Source organism: Trachinotus anak, unplaced genomic scaffold, assembly GCF_046630095.1.
Source record: "Trachinotus anak isolate AG129_WGS33_773 ecotype Australia unplaced genomic scaffold, CSIRO_AGI_Tana_v1 ptg000019l, whole genome shotgun sequence".
In the NCBI taxonomy this organism is placed as follows: domain Eukaryota; kingdom Metazoa; phylum Chordata; class Actinopteri; order Carangiformes; family Carangidae; genus Trachinotus; species Trachinotus anak.
This window is the reverse complement of record NW_027273870.1, coordinates 20,132,355-20,154,921: the sequence shown is the minus strand read 5'-3', so window position 1 is coordinate 20,154,921 and position 22,567 is coordinate 20,132,355. Positions and strand designations below refer to the sequence as shown.

General features: G+C 40.1%; 1 protein-coding gene across 4 annotated transcripts; it reads left to right on the top strand.

Annotated features, from left to right (window-relative positions):
• Window positions 1-211: 211 nt before the first annotated feature.
• Window positions 212-21,543, top strand: uso1 (USO1 vesicle transport factor). Of its 4 annotated transcripts, XM_071504338.1 has the most exons (26): window positions 212-468; window positions 1,903-1,989; window positions 2,751-2,815; window positions 2,990-3,066; window positions 3,573-3,626; window positions 5,237-5,337; window positions 5,429-5,531; window positions 5,629-5,684; window positions 5,850-5,970; window positions 6,067-6,245; window positions 6,334-6,474; window positions 6,567-6,655; window positions 6,767-6,921; window positions 7,838-8,043; window positions 8,186-8,206; window positions 12,852-12,962; window positions 13,111-13,229; window positions 14,445-14,626; window positions 14,740-14,861; window positions 15,026-15,164; window positions 16,465-16,631; window positions 17,640-17,705; window positions 18,574-18,672; window positions 18,769-18,873; window positions 19,143-19,358; window positions 20,565-20,793. In XM_071504338.1, exons 1-26 carry the CDS (start codon window positions 403-405, stop codon window positions 20,643-20,645), a joined length of 2,928 nt encoding a protein of 975 aa, XP_071360439.1. In that variant the 5' UTR covers window positions 212-402; the 3' UTR covers window positions 20,646-20,793. The 4 variants fall into 4 exon arrangements, with proteins under 4 accessions (XP_071360439.1, XP_071360438.1, XP_071360436.1 ...); XM_071504335.1 differs by lacking the exon at window positions 8,186-8,206 and having other exon boundaries at window positions 256-468; window positions 20,565-21,543; XM_071504336.1 differs by lacking the exon at window positions 3,573-3,626 and having other exon boundaries at window positions 256-468.
• The last annotated feature ends 1,024 nt before the right edge of the window (window positions 21,544-22,567 follow it).

Sequence of the window (22,567 nt, the reverse complement as noted above, 5' to 3'; positions counted from 1 at the left end):
TATTATTACTTTTACGAAAGTAAATGGTCTGAATACTTCCTCCACTACTGGTCGTGTATTTATTGTTTACAAGGTGATGAAATGAATTATTTTTTCTGTATTATTTTCTGTGTTTGTCCCCTGCACAGTGTGCTGAATGAGTTTTCTTCTTGCCCTTTAAATGCTTCCTTCACTGACTACTGATCAGCCACGTATCGCCACGTTTGCGCGCAGGCGCAGTGCAGCCACAGTTCTGTTCCGGGGTCGGCCAGTCAGTGTACACAGTGTCAAAAAAAAAAATCATTGTGTACATTTTTCCTCTCTTTTCACATATTTATTACTCGGACCACAGGGAGGGAAGTCTGGGGGTTTCTTTGGAAGGAGAGACGCTTTGAATACGGCACCAAGAGGACGTCTGTAAAGATGAACTTCTTCAGAGGAGTGATGGGCGGGCAGGCAGCCGGGCCGCAGCCGTCCGGAGCGGAGACGGTAGGAAACCAGCCCGGCTAGCTGCGGCTAGCTGCGGCTAGCTTCGATTTCACCCCTGTGTATGTGACACACTCAGGCTCACCAAGAGAAAAAAATGGTGTTTTGAACTGGAGGTTAATTAGTGTTTTTTAATCCAAAAAACGAAAAACACCTGGGTTGATTAAGATACCGGGGCGTCCCTTAATGAGTGACAACAGCGAGCTAGTCGAAGGCTAATTAGCTAACGAAGCAGATCTGTCAGTCCGCAGTAGCGGGTCTGTCCATGCCTTATCTCCTGTGTTTCTGCGAGTGCCTGCGATCAATGGAGAAATCGATGAAAGAAAACAGACAGTAAGGACTGTTATGTGGATCAGTTGGCGGTCGCCCACTCAACATTTCTCTACAATGCTTTCATCGACAAAGAAACCGAAAACGTTCACAACCTCCAGGTGTATAATAATAGGAAAGGAAAGAAAAGATAAAAATACGTATTCATTTTGTTATACTATGCACTGACATGTGTGGTTGCACCTAACGATTATTTTCAATAACGATTAATATTTAGTTTTAGTAAAACAATGCTGGAAAATTGTGAAAAATTTTCATCACTATGTCCATCACCCAAAGATATTCAGTTTACAGTGTTATAAAATAAACACAAGGTGCAATTTCTCACAGGGTATAATCCCATGTAAGGGAAATACTATGACAATCACCACTTGTTCATGCAAAGTATTGTATGCAGGACTTTGCTGGCATTACATGAGGCTCAGAAACACATGATCAGATCCTTGTCTGTAGACATTCCTGTTTTGGCTGTTTAGAGCTAGAGCTTGTCCTTCCAGCAGAATGTGCAATACGTTCTTCATCACCGTAACTGTGTGTTTAATTTTCATGGCATTCCAGCAACACTTGTAGTATAAAGAACAACTTTACTGACAGACCAACACGTTTCAGCTTATGGCCTTCATCAGTGTCATCCTCTGATGAATCCACTATGACCCTGAAGAAGGCCGGGGAGCTGAAACATGTTCGTCTGACAATGAAGTTTATTCTCCAAGTGGTGCTAGGTTTTTACCACTTCCGACTTTTTCTCTTGTCCATGCGCCTTGGACGGAGGTGAAATTTTGCCAGAAATCCCCACTCTGCTTCTGCTGTTCTCTCTCCCACCAGTGGTATACAAATACAGGCATACCTTTGTGTATGAGATGTCTTATATAATACAGTATATTTTTCCTGCTTCCTCTCTGGTTTATCACGTCATGACCCCTCAGATATATTTTGTCACCTCTTGTGATCACTACACTGAGGTTGGGAACCACAGCTCTCGACAAAAAAAAAAAAATAGTGATGTAGTCTGAGAAGTAAAAGACAATGTCACATACACTCTGATCTACAAAATCTCCCCCTCTATCAAGACATGCAAAAAAGTAATCATGATTCTTTTATTGACAGATCCAGAAGTTGTGTGACAGGGTTGCCTCCTCAACGCTCTTAGAAGATCGCAGAGATGCAGTCCGGGCACTGAAGTCCCTCTCTAAGGTAAAGTATCAGAAGAAAATTAGTGGAAACAGGTTTCATTAGGCACACCAAATGAAAACTAATACAGTCTCTATGGAACAGTTCTGCAATAAATCCGATTCCTACCTTCGTCAAAGTCATATTGTTCAGTTCTTGCTGAAACTGTTGTAGAAAGGTGCAGTTTCAACTTCATGGTCATTTTGGAGTTTGTGGTGTTGCAGACTAGTGTTGGGTTTTTATTAATAACACCTGCCTTTATCAAAAGCAACATTATAACCTTCTTAAAGGTCAGATATGTTGCTGGGTAACTATGTTTGGTTGTTGACATGTTGTTAAACTCTGCTGATTAAAATTAACTAATCATTGGCATAGGCCTCGACCAAGTCACCTCTCAGTTCTGTTTTCTTTCAGTTTTGTCGCTGGCTGCCCCATCAACCATAAGTAATAAGTTTATCAGGCATGAGTAAAGGGTTTAGGAGCCACAGGATTGCACATTAACAAGCAAGGGTGTCAGCAGTGGTCAGGAACACAGAGATAGATGTGCAGACTTCCTGTATGATAAAAGAAAGACACTACAAAGTTCGCTATTGGTATTTTTTTTTGTCCACACTGACTGAAATTCTTAATTTTTGAAAGGTTTTTGTCCATTTATTTTCTGAGTACTATTAAAACTATTGGATTATATGTATGTCTTTTGATATTGCTTTTTTTTTTGCTCTTAATTGCATTGTTGTTGAAAGGTGCTCTACAAATGAACTTGTCTTGCCTTTTATCTGTTGTAGAAATATCGTATGGAAGTCGGCACACAGGCGATGGATCACTTGATTAACATACTGCAAACTGACAGGTATGTTCATGTGATATTTTCTCTTTTTGCCCAGTCTGGTATCTGTGTTGCTGAGAGCTTTCTACCTATTATTATAAAGTAATGTGTGGTAGGTGTGTTTTGTTCGAGTGAAGATCTGTTGACAATGAAAGCTGTGTTTTGTTAATATTCTGATTCTCCCTGCAAATTGAACAGGTCTGACTCTGAAATCCTCGGCTATGCTTTGGACACACTGTATAACATCATCTGCAATGATGAGGAGGAAGAGCAAGGTATTAACCCTCTCAGAATTGTAATAAGTGATCAGTTTCACTGATGAATGAAATATGTGTCTGTACAGGGTCTTGACTGACTGAGCCATTGTTCTGTTTGCATGTGTAAAATAAGTTCAATTGATGTCGACTGGACATCAGTCAATTTGCATTCCCCTCTTCTATACACTGATAATGAGTGCTTCATGTAAAGGTTCTCGTCTCTCTTTTCTCTTCCATGTTTTAACCCTACAGATGAATCAGAAGGTAAAACTCTTTGTCTGTGCATGATGCCACCCCCCCCGCCCCCTAACCACAAGCAAGCAGCACTCACAAATCATAGGTTATTCTTGGTTGGGATGTGGAAAAGGAGCTGATTAATAGTCTTTTTTTTATATATACTTCCTGCAGTGCCCAGATTGAAAAAAAATTGAGTGTTCTGATTGTTGTACACCTCTTCAGAGTGGTTGAATGAATGCTAGCTTTTGGGTGAAGCTTTAAACTTCCTCTCCCCCCTGCCCTCACAGACGCAGTAACCCCTCTCCCTGTCTCAGGGAAGCATAAGAATGTGTCCGTGCCTGGTCAGTACTGGAACTAAGCCACAAGTGCAGTAGTTAGAGTACTACTAGAAAACTAACTTAACTAAAATAAGCGGTAAAGTGACTGGAAGGTGTTTGGGTGGTAACAAGGATGCTTCACTAATACCATCACATGCTCCAGCTTCTGTCTCTCAATAAGTCATTTCTTTTTGTTCCTTAGTTTTCTCACATTTTAACACCCGATTTGCACTGCTATGGTGAAATTATACATTTCAATTATTCAGTCTTGCTTTTTTTGTGTTTCCAGTGTGCGGCAGTTAAGCCAAATGAAAAAAAACAAACAAAACATATTTCCTGGTCTTCCTCTGAATGTATCCAACAATGCAGATAGTTTGTTTCATTTGCACAAGGTGTCTTGGAAGAGATGTTGGTGAATTAAAAAAAATCTACATGAACTTATATTTTTGGCTCAATTATGACATTTTTTATGGTGAACATGTCAGCAAACAGTGTTGTACTGTAAGTCCAAAACACACGGAGCAACAATATAATTTATTTTAAGTTGTGTGCCACAGGATTTGTCCACCTGAACAAAAGTCCAATATTCACTCTCCTTTTACTCTGTTCTGAATCAAATCCTGAGGGAAATATCTGCCTCTTTAGCTAAATGCTCCACTATGTAGATCAGATAGCTGCTAGCTTTGTCTGTCTGGTGTTTGAATCAAAACCGTCAAACCAAAGCAGTGAGATAAAAGGCTCTAAAGAGTTGTGTAGAGCTGAGGAAAACTCCCTCAACCAAAATTCTGCTCATCGTCATTGTTTTGAGGTGCAAGCAGGAATCTTTGTGGATGGGATTAACATTACCATTTTAATGCAAAAGTTGAATTTCATGTTGAGCTGGTCAAAGGAGTGAAAATCTTTACAATACATGGTAGAGATGTAAATTAGAGGAAGACCAGTGAGTTCACTGAAAAACAGTAGGTCATTTCAGCTGTATTTATTATTTGGGACAGGGGGTGAAAAATGAACCACATACATAAAATCACTGACCAGTTCATGTAATGTTAAAATCACCTCACCCTCCTGAGGAGAATAAATCCTGTCCGAATGGGGCTTTAGAGATTGATATGTCAAAACGTGGTTAATGAATCTGAAACTATCTGCATGGCTTGAAAACACCAGAGGTCAATGAGAAAATATGTTGTTTTGTAGTTTGTTGTAACATCCCTTTAGGGAGGAAATGTGTCATACTAAAACTCTCAGTTCATCCCACATTAAATGTTTATTCCTCTGTGGACACAATAGAATCCCCAACTGTACTCTGTTCACCCCCCCATCCAGTTGTTCCCTCATCTGTGTGTCAACCCCTTTTCTTTTCCCCCAGTAGGCGTGTTCGCAAGTATCACCCTGAGCACGAGCACACTTATTGGACAGACTCACACATTTGTTGTGCCCTCATTATTTAACAGCGAGAAAATCACTACTCACTTCACACCATCTTGCAAGGTTGTGAGAAGCTGCAGATCCAATAATGACTGCTGTCTAACTCAGGCTGATTGCTATGAACAAACCAGCTGGTCCCCTCACTAGAGAGATATCTCCTGCTGTAGTGTTTCTTCTCTCTGATTTCAGCTTGCGATCTCCTTTTGCAGATGAGAACGCCCAGAAGCAGGCAGATGACCTGGGCGCCCAGTTTACAGACAAGTTCATCCAGGACCCTGAGCATGTGACCCTTCTACTCACTCTGTTGGAGGTACTGAACTGTTTCTGCTCTTGCGGCATGACGTCTGTGTTATTCCATTTGTCTAAACAGCCGCCCAATGAATGTGTTGTTGTTATTTTAGGAGTTTGACTTCCATGTGCGTTGGCCTGGGGTGAAGCTGTTGACTGCTCTCCTCAAGAACCAGGGTGCCCAGCTCCAGGGCGTCATTCTGGTCAGCCCCATGGGTGAGTTTATCCTCTCTTCAATTTTTATACTCACATTTCTGCATATCTTTTCTTGAGCTTCTTATTTTCATGAGAAACATGTTTTTTCCTTTCATAGGTGTTTCCAGATTGATGGACCTATTGGCAGACTCAAGAGAAGTAATTCGCAATGATGTGAGTACTTTTCTTTTCTGCTTCCATTTTGTAGTAAACCACATATGAAAGCCTCTGAAATGAAGTGTTGAGGTCTTTACCTCATGACACTTCAATATAAATGTAATACCACAACAACCAAACTTCCAGGACATGCATGACAACCTGTTTTCCACCTTCCATCAGGGCTTACTGTTGCTTCAGCAGTTGACCAAAGGAAATGCTGCCATTCAGAAAATTGTGGCATTTGAAAACGCATTTGAGCGTCTCCTAGATATCATCACAGAAGAGGGCAGCAGCGATGGAGGTAAAAATTGTTTGAGATAAACCTATGATCTTCGATGGTAAGATTATTGTTTCTCTGTTTTATTTTGACTTTAACAGTAGTCCTCCTTGCGTGCAGGTATTGTGGTGGAGGACTGTTTGCTGCTGCTGCTCAACCTGCTAAAGAACAACAGCTCCAACCAGAATTTCTTTAAGGAGGGTTCCTACATCCAGAGAATGAAGCCCTGGTTCGAGGTCGGCGACGATAACTCCGGCTGGTCTGCACAAAAGGTCACCAACCTCCACCTCATGCTGCAGGTAAGCCAGAACAGTCACGTCGAACCGTTGTTCCAATCACCGGATTATCAGTTCATCATGCTGATCAGTTTTCTGTTTCTAATCCCAGCTGGTGCGAGTCATGGTGTCTCCAGTAAACTCCCCTGGAGCTACAGCCAGCTGTCAGAAGTCCATGTACCAGTGTGGACTGCTGCAGCAGTTGTGCACCATCCTCATGGCCACTGGTGTGCCGGCTGACATCCTCACCGAGGTGATCATAATGATAAACCCAATACAGAGAACAGTTGCTCACTCAGGTCCAGCTGCCTTAAAACAAACTGTGATCTGGCTGCTGTCTTTCAGACCATCAACACTGTATCAGAGGTTATCAGGGGCTCACAGGTCAACCAGGACTACTTTGCCTCTGTCAATGCTCCTTCAAACCCACCAAGGTAAGACACAGCTAAAAAGTCAAGATATTAAATCTCCCGTATGCATCTGAGAGTAAATCCAGCTAATGACCCGACTTCCTCTCTGATCTCTCTTCTTCATCTCTCTCACAGACCAGCCATCGTGGTCCTGCTCATGTCCATGGTGAATGAGAGACAACCATTTGTGCTCCGCTGTGCAGTCCTCTACTGTTTCCAGTGCTTCCTCTACAAAAACCAGAAAGGCCAGGGGGAGATAGTGGCGACACTGCTGCCCTCCACCATCGATGGTCAGTTACACCAAGTTTATAACTTCACAAGTGGTCTTCAGTTGATTGGCTGTAATTTTCTTTGGTTTGTAGACAATTAGCACATAAGAGACCTCATATGTAGCATCTCAGAATCAATTGTAGCAATTGCAATGAAAGTTTTACTTGCAATGAAAATATTCCTTCCTCTGAGTCATTTTGAAGCCTCCTACTCCCAGTTTGAACAATTAGAAGTTCGCACTGAAGAGTTAATGGCACCACTGTTCCTAACTGTATGAAATTAATCTCGGTAGTAGATGTGTAAATAGCTGTGTTATGGATTCAGCAAAACACTCACAGACTAATCTACATAATGTGATGCAGGAAAAAAGGATAGAAAATAGCATCTCTTGTGTATGTATGATGAGCATTTTATTTATTTATTTATTTTTAGATTTATCTTTTTAATTAATGTGACCATATAGACTAAATGTGAAAAGGATTTCCTAATCATTTTTTTATGTATTGATTACCCAGACAGCATCCTCATCTATGTTTAGAGCAATTATATTATGAAAGATATTTATGTGACTTGTTTATTGGTGAATATAATGTGTATGTAAATGTATATGGTATTTGAACATTTTTTTTTGCAAGTGCAAGTTGAAGGACCCAGATTATCACAGTTTAGCTCCATTTACTTGTCAGTGAAACCTAAATGAAAAAGAAAAAAAAAAAGTTCTGCCAAATTGGTGCAGTTTTTCCTTTCTCTAAATATTTGAATAAGTGTTGGACTTCAGAGTTAGGTCTGGAGCTGCATGGGAGTCGGCGTTTCTAAACAGTCTTACTTTGTACCAGGGTTTTGCATGTGATGAATGGAGTGTTGTTAGTTTTGCCTGATACCTGGCTTTATGTAAGTACAGTTATTTATTTACCGACTCACTCACTTTTTTCACAGCAAACTCCATCTCAGCGGGCCAGCTGCTGTGCGGAGGTCTGTTCTCAGCAGACTCTCTGTCCAACTGGTGTGCTGCTGTGGCCTTGGCTCACGCCCTGCAGGACAACCTCACCCAGAAGGAGCAGCTGCTGAGGGTTCAACTGGCCACCAGCCTGGGCAAACCCCCCGTCTCTCTGCTGCAGCAGTGCACCAACATCCTCTCCCAGGTAGGACAATAACAATGATGCTGCTCGAATGAAGGGGATGCTGATAGGTTATGTGTGCCTAGGTAACATAGGTTTGTGTAAAAACATACACAAGTGTCAACAACAGTAAACAGAACAGTGTCACATTATTGTGGTTTTGCAGGGAGATAAGATCATCCGGCGGGTGAGTAAAGTGTGTGTGCATTGTGTCTGTGTGTCTGTGTGTGTGTGTGTGTGTGTGTGTTTTAAGTGTTTGGGCGGCACCTGTCCTGATTATTTTGGCTTGGCATCTGTAGTACGGGTCTTGATGGCCCACATTTTGGGGCATCTTGCTTCCCTTTAACTCTTTACTACCCCTTCTTCATCCCTAACATATGGCTATGACCCAGTTCTTCCTCATAAGGGTGGCACACAGGTGCACTCCTCCCCACAGAGTTGGAAGCTCTAGTTGCTCTCACTGCGTTCACTGGTGGAGTGTGGGGAAGTACACAAGTGGACACCCAAGAGAGGTTCAGAGAAAAGGGACACAGCAGCTGTTTTTTGTGTTCTTTATCTCTGTTGATATCATCCTAACACCTGCTTTGAGCTGTGATCTTGGACCTTTTGTTGTGTTGCAAGCCGTTATCTGTCTGTTCAGGAAGTTTGTGCTGCAGTGGATTTCGGGCCTGTTTCTGTCCAAGTTCTCTTATTTACATGTTCCGGCTTACAAATGTGGTTAAACTTTACCTGAATCAGTTTTTCCTGTGGCTTCATACTGTATGGTTGTAAAATAGGTTTTAGAGTTTTTAGTGTTGAGATGGAGGTTGACATTATTCAGCCATAATTAACTGATGACCTGGTTCTCCTGAGTTTCTCAGTTTAGATTGCTCTCTTCATGCATCCACTGGAGTTGCCAATTCTTCTGTTTTTCCTCCATTGTAGATTCTGCAATGTGAGTGTATGGCAGTCTGCTACAATGCATGAATTTACAGTACCTACACCTTCCTGGTGAAACTCCTGGGTATTGGTTGACAAACCCTTTGCTATCTATGACATGACTAATTGGTCTCAGGTGAAACCTGAGCCAAGCTCACTGGTAAAGTGGTAAACTTTGTTAAGTAACGCCAGAAGAAGTAACGAGGGGGCCAGCACCAGGATTAGGTGTAGGGGTCTGGTTCGATGCCTACCGGTGAAGCAGGCAAAAGTGAGATAGCGTAGTGGGTTTTATGCTTCTTCTGAACTGCTTGTCAGATAAGCCAGGTAACTTTGGAACCTCCAACATCAGATTAGGGCGGTCAATGTCTGGCCATTTCTGTAACTTTTTCAAACTGACAATCCAGCATTGACACCTTCTTCACTCCGTGACACTCCTCCCACTCTATCACAGCTAGGGTTTCACTCCACATTAGAATATGGCAATTCGGATCAACTATAAACACTGAATTCCTGACATGGTTGGACAGCATGAGCTAGTTCTGCAAGACCATAAGCTGGACTGGAGGTCTCTTGACTAGAGAGAGTCAAGCTCAGGTCTTCATAAGGCACTGTGATTCAGAATAGGGACTAGACTCTCCTTTTCAGGAGTTGCCCAAGGATGAGAGGCGCTAAGTGAGTAAGGAGAATACTTAAGATGAGTTGGAGGTGAATAAGAGGGTCAACTCTGTGTGACTCCCTGTTGTGGGGGAGGAAAGCTCTGAGTGTTGTCTGTGCCTTGGCAGTGAAGAGCAGTTTGGGGTATCAGGCCCTCTGGGTCTGATCTTAGGTTCTACAGTGACACAGCCACAGACATGGACTGAAATTAGTGAATGAGGCAGTGGATAAGTTTACATGGTACTTCAACACCCTAAGGTCAAAGATCAGTGATTTCATAGTTGAGTGATCAGATAAACAGAAAAGATCAGAGCTGTCAACTTCATGATAAACTGGATTAAGTGGTGGGTGAAACTGTTGGACAGACCCAGTAAACCCAGTGTGGTTAAACTCTGAATATCTGACATGGCAGCAAAGAAGGGAAGAAAGAAGACGTCATGTTGAAGATGGGTGTCTTTTCTTTGATCAATGCGAGAGACACCTGAATCAGCAGATCGGTACTGGAAAAGCAGAGGGACTGCAGTTTGTGCGGTTGGGCAAATAAACATCTGTGTCAGAGGAGTTTGGAGAGGCAGCAGAGAATAACTTTTGGTTGCCCTGAAAGAGCCTCTGCCTACCATCTTTGTGTCACCACCATGGGGCATTACGTCGTTATGCTGGTGTCTGTGACTCTCTCATTATATCGACAAATTCTTGTGAACACGATAACTCAAGAATGATACACTGTAAAAAGTTACGTACTCCATATGAAGAGATGATCTGATTTTGTAGCACATTGCTTTGTATATATTTGCATATGAATAAGGGTTTTTAAAATTTATAATGGTATGTTGTGTCAAATTTGACCTTTATCACAAAATTGCTGCTCCTGTGATTTGAAAATATTTTATTATTGGTTCAGCCCTAATATGAATGAGCGAACTCTGATTTCCCAGAAATTGCTTGAACTCTTAAACATTTTTATTCGACAAGTTCAAATTGATCCCAGATATGGAGCATAAAAGACAAACGTGCTGGTTTGAAAAATCTTTTCTAATATTGATCTCACTGGGAAAACACTGATTGAAATCGAGTAAACTGATAAAAACTCTATAACAATAGAAACTTCATACACCACAGGTACCTCATATGGAGTCGATGATACGATTAAATTTAGACTTGCCTTGCTGTAAAACTTTGTACATTAATGAGGTTTTTTTTTTTTTGTTCTTTCTTGTGTTCTTGATGACAAACTGCTGTTATTCTCTTGTCATGGAGATCATGGCGGGACACAAGGCAATCCAAGTGCCTCTTGTTAAAAAATTAAGCTCCAATTATTGGGTATCAAGATGAGAGTTGGTACCTACAAGCACATCAGGTTCTCATTTATTAGTGAGGATAAGACTGATTGAGAGGATGACCAGTGAACTGGTGTGGCTTCAGGAGAGGTGCAGTGTTGTAGCGTGGAAGGAGCTGAGCCTTTTCCAGTAAATCTTAATTCCAGTCCTCACCTGTGGTCACTGACTCGGGGTTAAAGATTTGAAACAAAGAGACTAGTAGATACAAACAGCAGAAATTGGTTTTGGACATTAGTTCAGATGTTGCATCCTCCTGCCTGTTGACAGGTTGATAAGAATATGGTCAGTTAGCGTTGCAAGCTTAAAGCAATGTGTTAATAGTGCATCTAAACGGCTTTCTCTTAAAAACCCACTGGAATGGTGGTTTTCAGTTTAAAGGGAGGGAGATTGCTTCCATAGGTTTAACCACAGTCACCCACACAAACACAGAGAAGGGACCTATGTTTGTTCAATTAATACTTGTGGTCCTTTTCCCTTCTTTTTGTTTTCCTCTTCATTTTTGCATTACGTCAAATTTGGAGACAAAATCTGAAAAGGTGATTTCGTAAGTTTTTGCTGTATGGAATGCTGATAAGTTTTTTACCCACACTTTCATTGCTCAGAGCTCCATACTTAATCCGTTTTGGCATCTTTTATTTCACTCCAAAGAAGAGGTCTGCGCTTATCAAAGCATGTTGTGCATTATGTGTTAATGCACCAGCTTATTAGCAGCTACAGTGTAGAGTGTACAGATTTCTACTCATCTCTGCACTGTGTTTTAATCCGTACTGATTTTTCAATTTACATTCCAACTCCATGAAAATCATCCTTTCTTTTTCTACGGTTGATTGAGATGAATTATTCAGAACAAGTTTTCTATAAATGTCCATTAGAGGTCGACTTTTGTAAAGGGGAACAACATCCAGGTTGAGGTCTGTTGTGGATCTTAAACCTCCTACATGTTTCTCAAAGCTGTTTTCATGGAAATGCATGATCACTTTTACATCACTTTTTTTTAAAAATCTATTTTGAATTATTACAGTTACTTTTTCATTATCAAAAAGCACATTTAATGATTTTTGCTTTGCATGTGCTGATAGCTGGAAACCAAAAAGAATCTGTTGCAGTTTCTCAATATTTTGCCCATCAATTATTTGCAGAATGAAAATTGCAAACCACAAATAAAAGAAAATTGTGAACTTGAGGTATACGCAATGACTGAATGTAAAGATAATGTTTTTTAGGCTTTATAGATGTTAATTTCCTCTTACAGAACTGCATGCTCTGAGGAACGAAACCTTGTTTAAATTTACTGGATGTGTTAATTTTAAATGTGTCCTAGTCTTTTGTTTTGTCTTATTAATTACTAATGGTTGATGTGATTGAGGTGCTTCAGATTAACATGGAGTGATTTACTTTGTCGGTTTATTATTTTTGTGGAGTTGCACTTTTTTTTACCTGCAACCTGTCTGGATGGGAAGAAATTGGGTTTATCAGAAGTGTCGCTTAATTTTGTCCCAACAAAATAAACTCGCCATTTTATCAGCTCCTTTCTTTTTGCTTTTTGAATTAAAAAAAAATTGGCAGTAATTTTGTTGGATTTCTTTATTGTCTTGTTACACACTCACCAAATTAAAACTTGACCTTTAAACAAATAACAAAAACTGTTGCTCAATTTACGTCCCAATCTGGACTTAATCATAAAGTCTATTACAAGAATTTCAATTTTTTAATGCATTATAATATTGGTTGCCATGCTGACACCGGTTGTGATGTACATAAACTCCCATATGTAACATCTGGTTCTTCATTGTCTAATCTCAAAATGTTTTAATATCTCTATAATATTATATATTTGGCCTTCATGGAATTCTCATCAGCAGGTTTTAATGTTATTTCAGATGCATATGTTGACATTTTTGTTATTTATGTTGTTCTCCACAGGGCAGTAAAGTACAGACGAGGGTGGGCCTACTCATGCTGCTGTGCACGTGGATCAGCAACTGTCCCATCGCTGTCACACACTTTCTACACAATCAGGAAAATGTTCCCTTTGTATCCTTGAGGCACCTCACAAGCCATCTGTCATATGTTTTTATAATCTTAACAAATTCAGGTATTTTGCTCCCTCAGAACCGGCTCCATTAGGAACACACAGTATATTCAAGTGTTGAATGAATCCTTGACTTGGTGCCTCCTGTAGCTGACAGCTCAGATCTCAGAGAACCTGGGAGAGGATGAAAGGCTGGTTCAGGGCCTGTGTGCGCTGCTTCTCGGCATCTGCATCTATTACAACGACAACTCACTGGAGAATTACACCAAGTAAGCGTCTTTGACTAAGTTCACACACTTTGTTTTGCTACACACAGGGTAACTTGTTTACACTTCTTGATATATGAACACAGGAAAACAGATTATTATGATAAATCAAGTCATTTCTTGTAGTCTGATAAGTTTAAAAACCCAGTGTTCATGCTGTTAACTAATCTGTATATTTTAAGTATATTTTATATTTTAAGTGTATTTCAGTTAATATGTGCAGCTGTGGCTCAGGTGGTAAAGCTGAGTTGTCCATAAATCATGGAAGAGAGGCACATTGTAAATAATGTTTCCATTTAACATATAATGTATTTAGTGAGGTGACAGTGCTGCTTTGAACTTTGGTTTGTTTTTGGATGGTGGAGTTAGTTTCAGTGGGAAAGTACTTCTTGAGCACCTCTTTTTGTTTCAGTCACACAAATATCCTTCTGTTCTTCTGCTTCACAGTTTGTAACAGGAGGATCAATACAATTTTCCTTTGCTTCCTTATTTTGCTGATACAGGCACACATCCTCTGCCCTTTTCACTGGTGCTCTTGTAAAGGCAAAGGCTGGTCACAGCAAAATCGATTTGATTTAGATGTTTTCTCTGGTTACTGCACTTTGTTTAAAGTTAATTGATTAATAAAATCATTCTCACTAGAACTTCTGCACAGAACTACATATCCAAACAAAGTTGTGTTGTTGTGCAGTAAGATGACACTGCTACCTGTGTTGTTTTCTTGTTTGTTTTGATCACTGAATTTGAACTGACTGAGACAGTGGAGAAGCACAGTTTCACCTTGTGATGTGGGTTTGAGTCAAACAAACCGCCTGCTGTTCTGCTGAGGAAACTGACTCATTCAGTGTGTGACTATTCATGTTATTACAAGAGGAATACAGTTTTTTGTTTTTTGTTTTTTTTTTCAGTCAATTTTAATTTAATTCTATGATGACGACAGACAGTTATAAGTAGTGATCTTTCATCCCACTTCAGTCTCTACTTTGTTACTACAGGAATATTTTCCCTGCTCTGAGCCCTTTGTTGTGCAATTAACGTGCACCTACGGTATATTTACAGTTATAAATGTGTATATGTGGAGAGGTAATCAGGTTTGTCCTGCAGAGATGTTAACCAGGTGCTTCTTCATGCACTAACCCGATGAAGCAAACTGAGCTTCTGTTTTTATCTAACATTTCTCCTGTTTAAGACTGTCCCTGTCCCCTCTGTCCCCCTCAGAGAGAAGCTAAAGCAGCTGATTGAGAAGCGCATTGGAAAGGAAAACTTTGTAGAGAAACTCGGCTTCATCACCAAACATGAGCTGTACTCACGGGCGGCCCAGAAGCCGCAGCCTGTTTTCCCTTCTCAGGAACAGATGCTGTTTGACCACGAGTTCACCAAGCTGGTCAAAGAACTTGAAGGTCAGTCAGAGAGTTTATCTTGGCTTCCAGTGATGATTCTTTTTTTTTTTTTTATGACAGTTGCAAATTTTCATGAGGTTTTAAGAACGATATTTACCCTCTCATCTAACCAGGTGTAATCACGAAAGCAGTTCATAAATCCAGTGAGGAGGAGAAAAAGGAGGAGGAGGTGAAGAAGACATTAGAGCAACATGACAACATTGTGACTCAGTACAAAGAGCTGATCAGAGAACAGGTAAACAGACTCATACAGCCACACTCATACACAGGCAAAGAGCTGGGTAGAGGTGGCATTTTCAGTTCTACTTACGATTTGTTTTTAATGTGGTTGCATTTGATGTTATTTGTACTTGGTGTACTGTTCTGTTGACTGTTTTACTTTCACCATTGCTTCTCCAGGATACTCAGATCCAGGAGCTCAAAGAGCAAGTAGCATCCATGACATCTCAGAATGAACAGATGCAGGCTACAGTCACCCAGCAGCTGTCCCAGATCCAGCAGCACAAAGACCAGTACAACATCCTCAAGCTAAAATTAGGTGGGTTCTCCTAACAGCTGCTTGTTGTGTCCTTTTAGAAAGAATAGGGATTGTGAATTGGAAAATACATTTGTGCAAAAAACCCTAAAGGACGTGAATGTATTTATTTATTCATTTATTATTTGGGGGCTTTTTAATGCCCGGGGAGAGAATGGCAGGAAAGAGGGGCTGACGTGCAGCAAAGGGCCGCGGGTCGGATTTGAACCCCGGGCCGCTGCAGTTAGGACTAAGCCTTAATGGTACATGCACTACCAGGTGAGCCACTGAGGCGCCCCAAGGACATGAATATATATTTTTAAAAAGCCTGGCCCTTGTTTTTATTACTTAGTCAGTATTTGAGCTGGTTATGATAACATTTTACTGCTTCATCACTGAGATATGGGGCGACAGTGATATGCAGTGACATCCCTAGATACCATTTTACAACAGAGCACATGAGGCAACCATACAAGCTTTTAAAGGAATAGCTCAGTATTTTGGAAAATAGGCTCATTCACTTTCTTTTACATCAGAGACAGTTTGTGGTTTTAGAGAAGTTTCATGTTCCAGCTATTTCTTGGCAAACAGTAACAGCAAGTTGCCCTCTAAAACCTCAAATTGTCATGTTTTAGATTGCTCATTGTTTACAGATTAAACACACAGGATACAACATGTCAATGTGACGTTCAGAGGTACTGGGTTCTTTTTAAGCTGTGGAGAAAACTGCATGCAAGTGCATGTCTTAAAATTTCCTTTTAGACAAGCCAACACTTGAACAATATTATCTAAACCACCTATTGGAAAATGAAAATAAAAGTGAAAGCACCAGAATTGTCCTTCATACTGGTTCAGCTATGTGCATTCACGAGAATAAATAGAAGAGCTCAGGCGAAACAAAATCGATTGATGTTGACCATGGACCGTTTTTCCTTTTGAATAGAAATTGAAGATAATGTTGAACTGAACTTGTTTAAAACCTGTCTGATAGCTCATATGGTTTCCTCATTTCTCTGCAGCCATGCTGAGTGTAGCAGAGTCCACCCAGGACAGAGAGAAATTTAGGAAATGAGTAAAATGTTATCATAACCACATGGAATAATGGCCAAAATTATGGAAGCAAAAAACGGGCTGTACAACAATCTGTCTAAACTCTTGTCTTATATGTGGTTATTTACACTACACAGATTCAGATTTACATGGCCTGTAACTGCTCTTGCACTGTGCACATGTGTACATACTTTATGACGATCAGTTGAGACCTAATATCAACATTCATTCACATTGGAATTGGATCTGTGTGTGTATGTGGTTCCACCTTCAGGTAAGGATAACCAGAGTCAGTCTAACAGCCAGGGAGACGTCTCTCAGGTGAACGGGCTGCAGACAGAAGAGCTGACTCAGCTCAAAGAGGAGGTGGAGGAGCTGCGCAAACAACACACACTCCTTCAGACACAACTCGGTGACAAAGACGCACTTATCAACACCCTGGTTAGTAACTGTCTACATTCTGTATACAGTGTGTGTGTGTGTGTGTGTGTGTGTTTGTGTGTGTGTGTGTTTGTGTGTGTGTTTGTGTTTGTGTGTTTCATTCTAGGGGCTGATTTCAGGGGCACAATGAAATAAGACCAGCAATCAGTCTGTGTGTGTGTCTGTTTGTGTAAGGCAAAAAACACTCCTTTAACAGCTCGGCGACACCCTGGAGTGTTTCCCAAACAGCAGCAGTGGTCATTGTTTGATTGGTAGATAAACTGCCCTCCATGTCACCCCTGTTCCCGGAAAAGCTGTTGACATTATGACACAATTTATGTTATGTTTTGTCTGACCTAATCAGAGCCATATACAGAACATAAACAGCAGAAAGACTGTGAATAATAAATGACACTGAACTTCAAACAGCCAGACATTACATTACAGCTGTAGCTGCCAATTATGGTTTTCAGACAAACAAATTCTCACAACAGAACTTCCTACCTCACTAGAGCTTTTTTTTTTTTTTTTAAATGCTTCTCTGGGGAGCACAAGTTTGTGTTTGTCACATGTTGTTGGTTCTGAATTTCAGCTGAAATTAATTTGTTATTTGATAAGACAGAAAATAAATCAGCACTAGTTGTTTAATTAATTGTTTGAGTTAGCTCTTAAGCAAAAATTCCAAACATTTCCTGGTGTCAGCTATTTTTATGTGAAGATTTGCAGCCTTTCTCAGTTTTTTTTATTCTTTGAAATTAAAAATCCTTGTGTTTGGACTGTTGGTCAGACAAGATAAGTCATTTTAAGAAACTGGGAAACTGATGGACATTTTTCACATTTTCCTGGCATAAATGTAAACAATAAATCGATAAAACAACAAAATAATCAGCAGATTAATCGTTAATGAAAACAGTTGTTAGTTGCAGCCCTATTTTGAATGTTATCTTACAATTAGAACTGTATGTGGAGTTTTACCCAGTCACAGTGAAAATGAGCGGTGTATTATGTTTTCACTGTGTGTGTCTGCAGAGGTCAGAGGCGGCACAGACAGCAGAGGGTTCAGCAGGAGGATCAGAAAACACAGAACTACTCAAGGTAGGATTCATCACCACTTTTCCCGCAGTTTGACTGAAACATGTTCTGTTTCTGACATAACAACACTTGAAGAGCTAAAGAGCGTGAAATTAACCCATGTTTTCTGTGTCAAAGGATAAAGCTGGCATTGTTCTATAGTCACCTTACCAACAAAACTCATGAAAATACCAAAGCCAGCCTGTGTTAGTGTGTCTCAGTGCTGTCTGAATATTTTCTGAAGGTTCATCAGTTGTAGTGTTTTTGTGATTCTGATTGCAGGATTTCATGAGACTTTATACCGATATAATCTAAAAGTTGGTTGTGTTGACGGTGGGTTGTGCTGCAGGAGGATGTTCAATAGTTTCAGTCAGCACCATCAGACCTGTAGCAAACACTGTCTCTACTGCTGCTATGGTCACAGAGAATATCACTGTCAACTTCAGCAAAAATTTAAATGGTCTTAGATTGATTAAAATTTTTTATATCATCAGCAGTATTGTTATATACTGCTTGGAAGTACTGAAAGGACTTCCCACTTGGCCAGCACTTTGGCCAGTTGAGAAATAGACATTAAATTGCATCTTGTTTACAGGACTGACTCAAAATAAACTGCAGTGCCCATGTTCATGGTAATGAAGGAACATTTTATGCAGTGTATAATTTTTGGACAACAGTGGAGCTGTATGGCACAGATGAATCAGATACATCAGGCTTTGGATACACAGACTATACTTGTTAGTAAGATCAAATCACTGTGGGTTTTGGTCCTTGACAATACCACAAAAACTGAATATTGTCCAGCCTTATTCATAAAACTTAAATCTAAAGCATGTCTCTTATTTTCAGATTGTGAATTTATATATTGTTTTTTGTGTTGAATTTGTTGCAGGAGCTGGAGGCTTTGAGGAGTCAGGTTCAGTCCCAGTCAACGGAAATCAACCAGCTTAAGACAGAGAGGCAAGAACTGCTCAGACGAGCTGAGGCTGGGGTAAATATCCTGCAAATGTTATAGTTTGTGCTAAAAAATGTCACATTATTCTCATCAGATGCTGAATTGATGAACCTTTTGTCTGGTTTCTCTCAGTCCTCAGACGTGGTCCCCAGCAGTGACGGCTCATTAGACACCGCCAAGATGGCAGAACTTGAGAGCAGACTTGCAGCACAGACAGCTGAAACAGAGAGACTCAAGGTGTGTAGAATATCTGTGCAACAATATGTCAAACATTACACTCTACCTAATTTTTTTAATACAGCAGCAACTTTTTTTCGGAGCCTTTTTCCTGGATTTCACCATATGTATTTAGGGAAGACTGAGATGAGGAAACTGAGGAAAGAGTGTGTATATTAAATGTTATTTCAGAGAGTTTTTAGTCTTTCATTCTTTCATTATCTTCTTTATCCCCTCATTCACTCTTGTGTCTTCCTCACCTGTCCTCTCTCTCTTGTTCGTTGGTTCAGGATGAGACAAAGAGCTTGTCGGACAGCCGGGCAGACCTGGAGCAGCAGCTGGCTTCAGCCACCAGCACAGTGGCCATCCTGCAGACAGAGAAAGCAAAGCTGCAGACGGAAGTTCAAGAGTCCAAGAAGGAGCAGGACGACCTGCTGATGCTGCTGGCAGACCAGGATCAGAAAATCCACAGCCTCAAACAGAAACTCAAAGACCTGGGAGAGACGGTAGACAAACAATCAGCATTATATTTTTTCTAAACTCATCAGGACATAGAGGAGTTTGAACTTCGACTGCCATGTTATCATCGCTCAGTGTGGTGATACGAGATAGGGAAAGATAGGTTGCCTGATTAACTCTTAAACTGCAGGAGTAGAAACTATGAAATAAAGTTTCACTTTAAACAATCTGAAACTTCAGTATCGCTACAACAGCTAGGGATATTTTTGTTACATTTAGGTCTTTTTTCTTACAGGCAGGGACACAGCAGCTGTGCTGATAACTTTATGATTTAATGGTCAGGAGATGGCGTGTGCTTGTCAACACAATGATAAATTTGTATAAAATGTGCAAAAAAAATGTTGACAGACTTTTTCCACAATGAAATTACAAGAAATGTAATATAAAGTAACCACATGATAAAATGCATTACTATTTTTTTAACAAATCAAACGCGGGAGACTTTATTGGATTGTAATGTTTGTGTTGACCAGAACTAACAATAATTGAATCACTAAAATGACTCAAAGTAAATCAAACTTAGATGCCAAATTAAGAGTGTTTGAGTAGTGTTGAAAGTTCTTACTTTAACATGTTGGATGGCAGATAAATAATCAATCCAATAACTTGTCATTCCTCTCACATATCATTGATTTTGCAGTTTTTTTTTTCATGGATTTTGAAACATGTAATCTTAAAAAGGTTTTTATTCAAGGAATCTGGGTGTTTTACCAACATGGAACCGGATCCAAAACGGACTCACAGCCCCTACAACCTACACAAATAAGACAGGGCAACCCGAATAATTCTTTTTGTTTTTTTGTTTTTAGAATCATTAGAGATGACAGGAAATGAGGGAAAAGAAGGATTGGGAATAATTTGCAAAAAATAGGTCACTGTTCGGAAAGATTTCATTGAGAAAATCAAACTGATTATGGGGACAAGAGGAGATTTCGAAAAGACAAGTGGAAATTAAACCTTTGCAGTCATTTCATTCTGACTCTCAAGATAAAAACATATATTGGTGGAAATAGTTCAGTGTTGACTGTCTTTGTAGATTACAATAATCCTAATGTCTCACCTCAACCGGTGAACTGTGGTGGTAGTTATTGGTGGTAGAGATATCATGACCAGGAAGCCGTGTGATGGAGGAATAACTACTCGGCCGTGTTTTGTCTGTTTGCTTTAGTTAGACTGTGACCCTTTCCTTACAGGTGGAAGATGAAGACGACCTCGACGCCAGGGACCAAACGGACGATGATGACGAGGAAGAGGAGGATGAAGATGAGGACTAAAGATTAACACTGAAAGAAGAAAAGGGCGACATGGGTATTTGTCTGCCAGCAGGCGAGAAAAGACTTGACAGAAACACACGTGAGAAACTCAAGAATAGGACTAATATACTGAAGGAGTTTCTTCATCCAGCTGCCATGCTATCTTCAATTTTCTTTACCCCCCCTCACATCACATGCATTTGTTAGTTATCTGGACATTTTTTGTTCGGGATAAGGTTCCTCTGTCCAAGATTTCAGTTTTCAGTGACAGCTAAAATTTTTGAACATGTCAGTGCATTCATCTCTGCTACTTTTACCGTCACTTTGTGATGGATTTTACCAGTCTTGTGGTTATTGTAACGTGTTGTCATATAGTTTGTAATCACGCTAGATTAATTTTAACGCACAAGAGCAAGAGTTACCTGGAACATTTAAGGAGGAGGATTTAAAATGTAGCAAAAATGCAACTGTGGAGAGATTTAATGTTCTCATTTTATCATAAACATGCTGGTGAGCTCTTCAGGGCGGCTTTTTCCCATCCTGCACTCCTGCTCTCGCCAGACGTACAATGCATTAGAATCACCCGCAACATGTCACTGTGCTGCATCCTGAATTTATCTGCCTTCACACCCCAATAAGTTCAAGTTCAGTGTTACAGTATTTCAACACTCAGAGTTGTTCCATTTTGACGAAAAAACCCTAACTGCTCTGCAATATGCTGCAAAACACTGAGAGAAAAGATGTAAAGACAAAAAAGATATTTTTGCAACCTTTTGTCCAGTACTGGCATCCAGCTTCTGTATGATATTGTGTAACTTATCAATTTATGAGCCTCATTGAAATGAATAAAGAATCTATCGGTCTGTATGCCTGTATGGAGACATAATTGTAGATAAATTAAATTTTACTAAATCCTCAATGAGACTTTTGTATTTGTCTTTTCAGGATTATTTATGTCTTAATATTTGGCTGGATCACTTTTTAAAGTACAGTATCATATCAACATAAATATGACACCTGTGTTTCAGTATCATTGTCGTGTCCTGTCTATTTTAGAATCATTACTTTACCAAGATTTGGTTTTGATTTACAAAAAATTGATAACTTTCAAGGTAAAGCAAGAGGTTTTCCAAGAAACGGTGGTGTCACAGATCTAGGATCAGCTTTTGAAAGCGTTGGAATATTTTTGGGTTTCATTTGTATAATCTGTGTTTCTAACTAAACAAATTCTGAAGGGCACAAATCTCCTGGCTCCATTCTTCAGTAAAAGCTCCTCTGAGAAAACTTGTTTTGTTTGTGCACATGTGGAGGCTACATGAACAAACCAGCTACACTCCAGGGAGAATTTTGAAGCCAGACAACTTGTCCAAGCAGCTCAAGTATTCGACCGCTGAGCCTCCGGGTGACGAGGACACTGATAACACAGTTCACTCTTGGTTTTGGTAAACCACACCTAAAAGATTTCTCCTGTGGAGAAACATCCTGCGTGCCATGTTACCACAAGGCTGTACACGCTGTACAAAAAACATGACCCTACTTGAATATTTCAATTCATAGTACATTTATTATTCAAAGGGTTAATATATGAACCAAATCCAGAAAGGACTCTGAAAGTGGAGGACTTGAGATCATCAGATCAGAACATTTCTTTACTGCATAAATTGTGCTAAATTATAGAAAATGTCGCTGAAATTCTTCGCAAACGCTGCAAAATGCTTCAGTAGTTCTAGTAAAGCAACACAAAATCATATACAGTAAATTCACTATACACACAAGTGTAGGGTGGCTGCAGATACAGAAATTAAACAGTGCTGGTCAACCCTGTCCTCTGCATTTAGCCACAAGCTCTCATCCTTACATCGTCTCTTCAGCACACCTGTGAAGCATCGTTTTGTAGCCTGGTCCATCCCTGGCCATCTTCTGCAGACATGTCCAGACATCCA

What these genes read in the sequence shown, in the direction of transcription:
- uso1 (XM_071504338.1), top strand. Translation starts at nt 403, where the DNA reads ATGAACTTCTTCAGAGGAGTGATGGGCGGGCAGGCAGCCGGGCCGCAG. An exon ending in TCACTGGAGAATTACACCAA is followed by an intron (nt 13,230 to 14,444) that starts GTAAGCGTCTTT and finishes TGTCCCCCTCAG; the next exon opens with AGAGAAGCTAAAGCAGCTGA. An exon ending in CATCCTCAAGCTAAAATTAG is followed by an intron (nt 15,165 to 16,464) that starts GTGGGTTCTCCT and finishes TTCCACCTTCAG; the next exon opens with GTAAGGATAACCAGAGTCAG.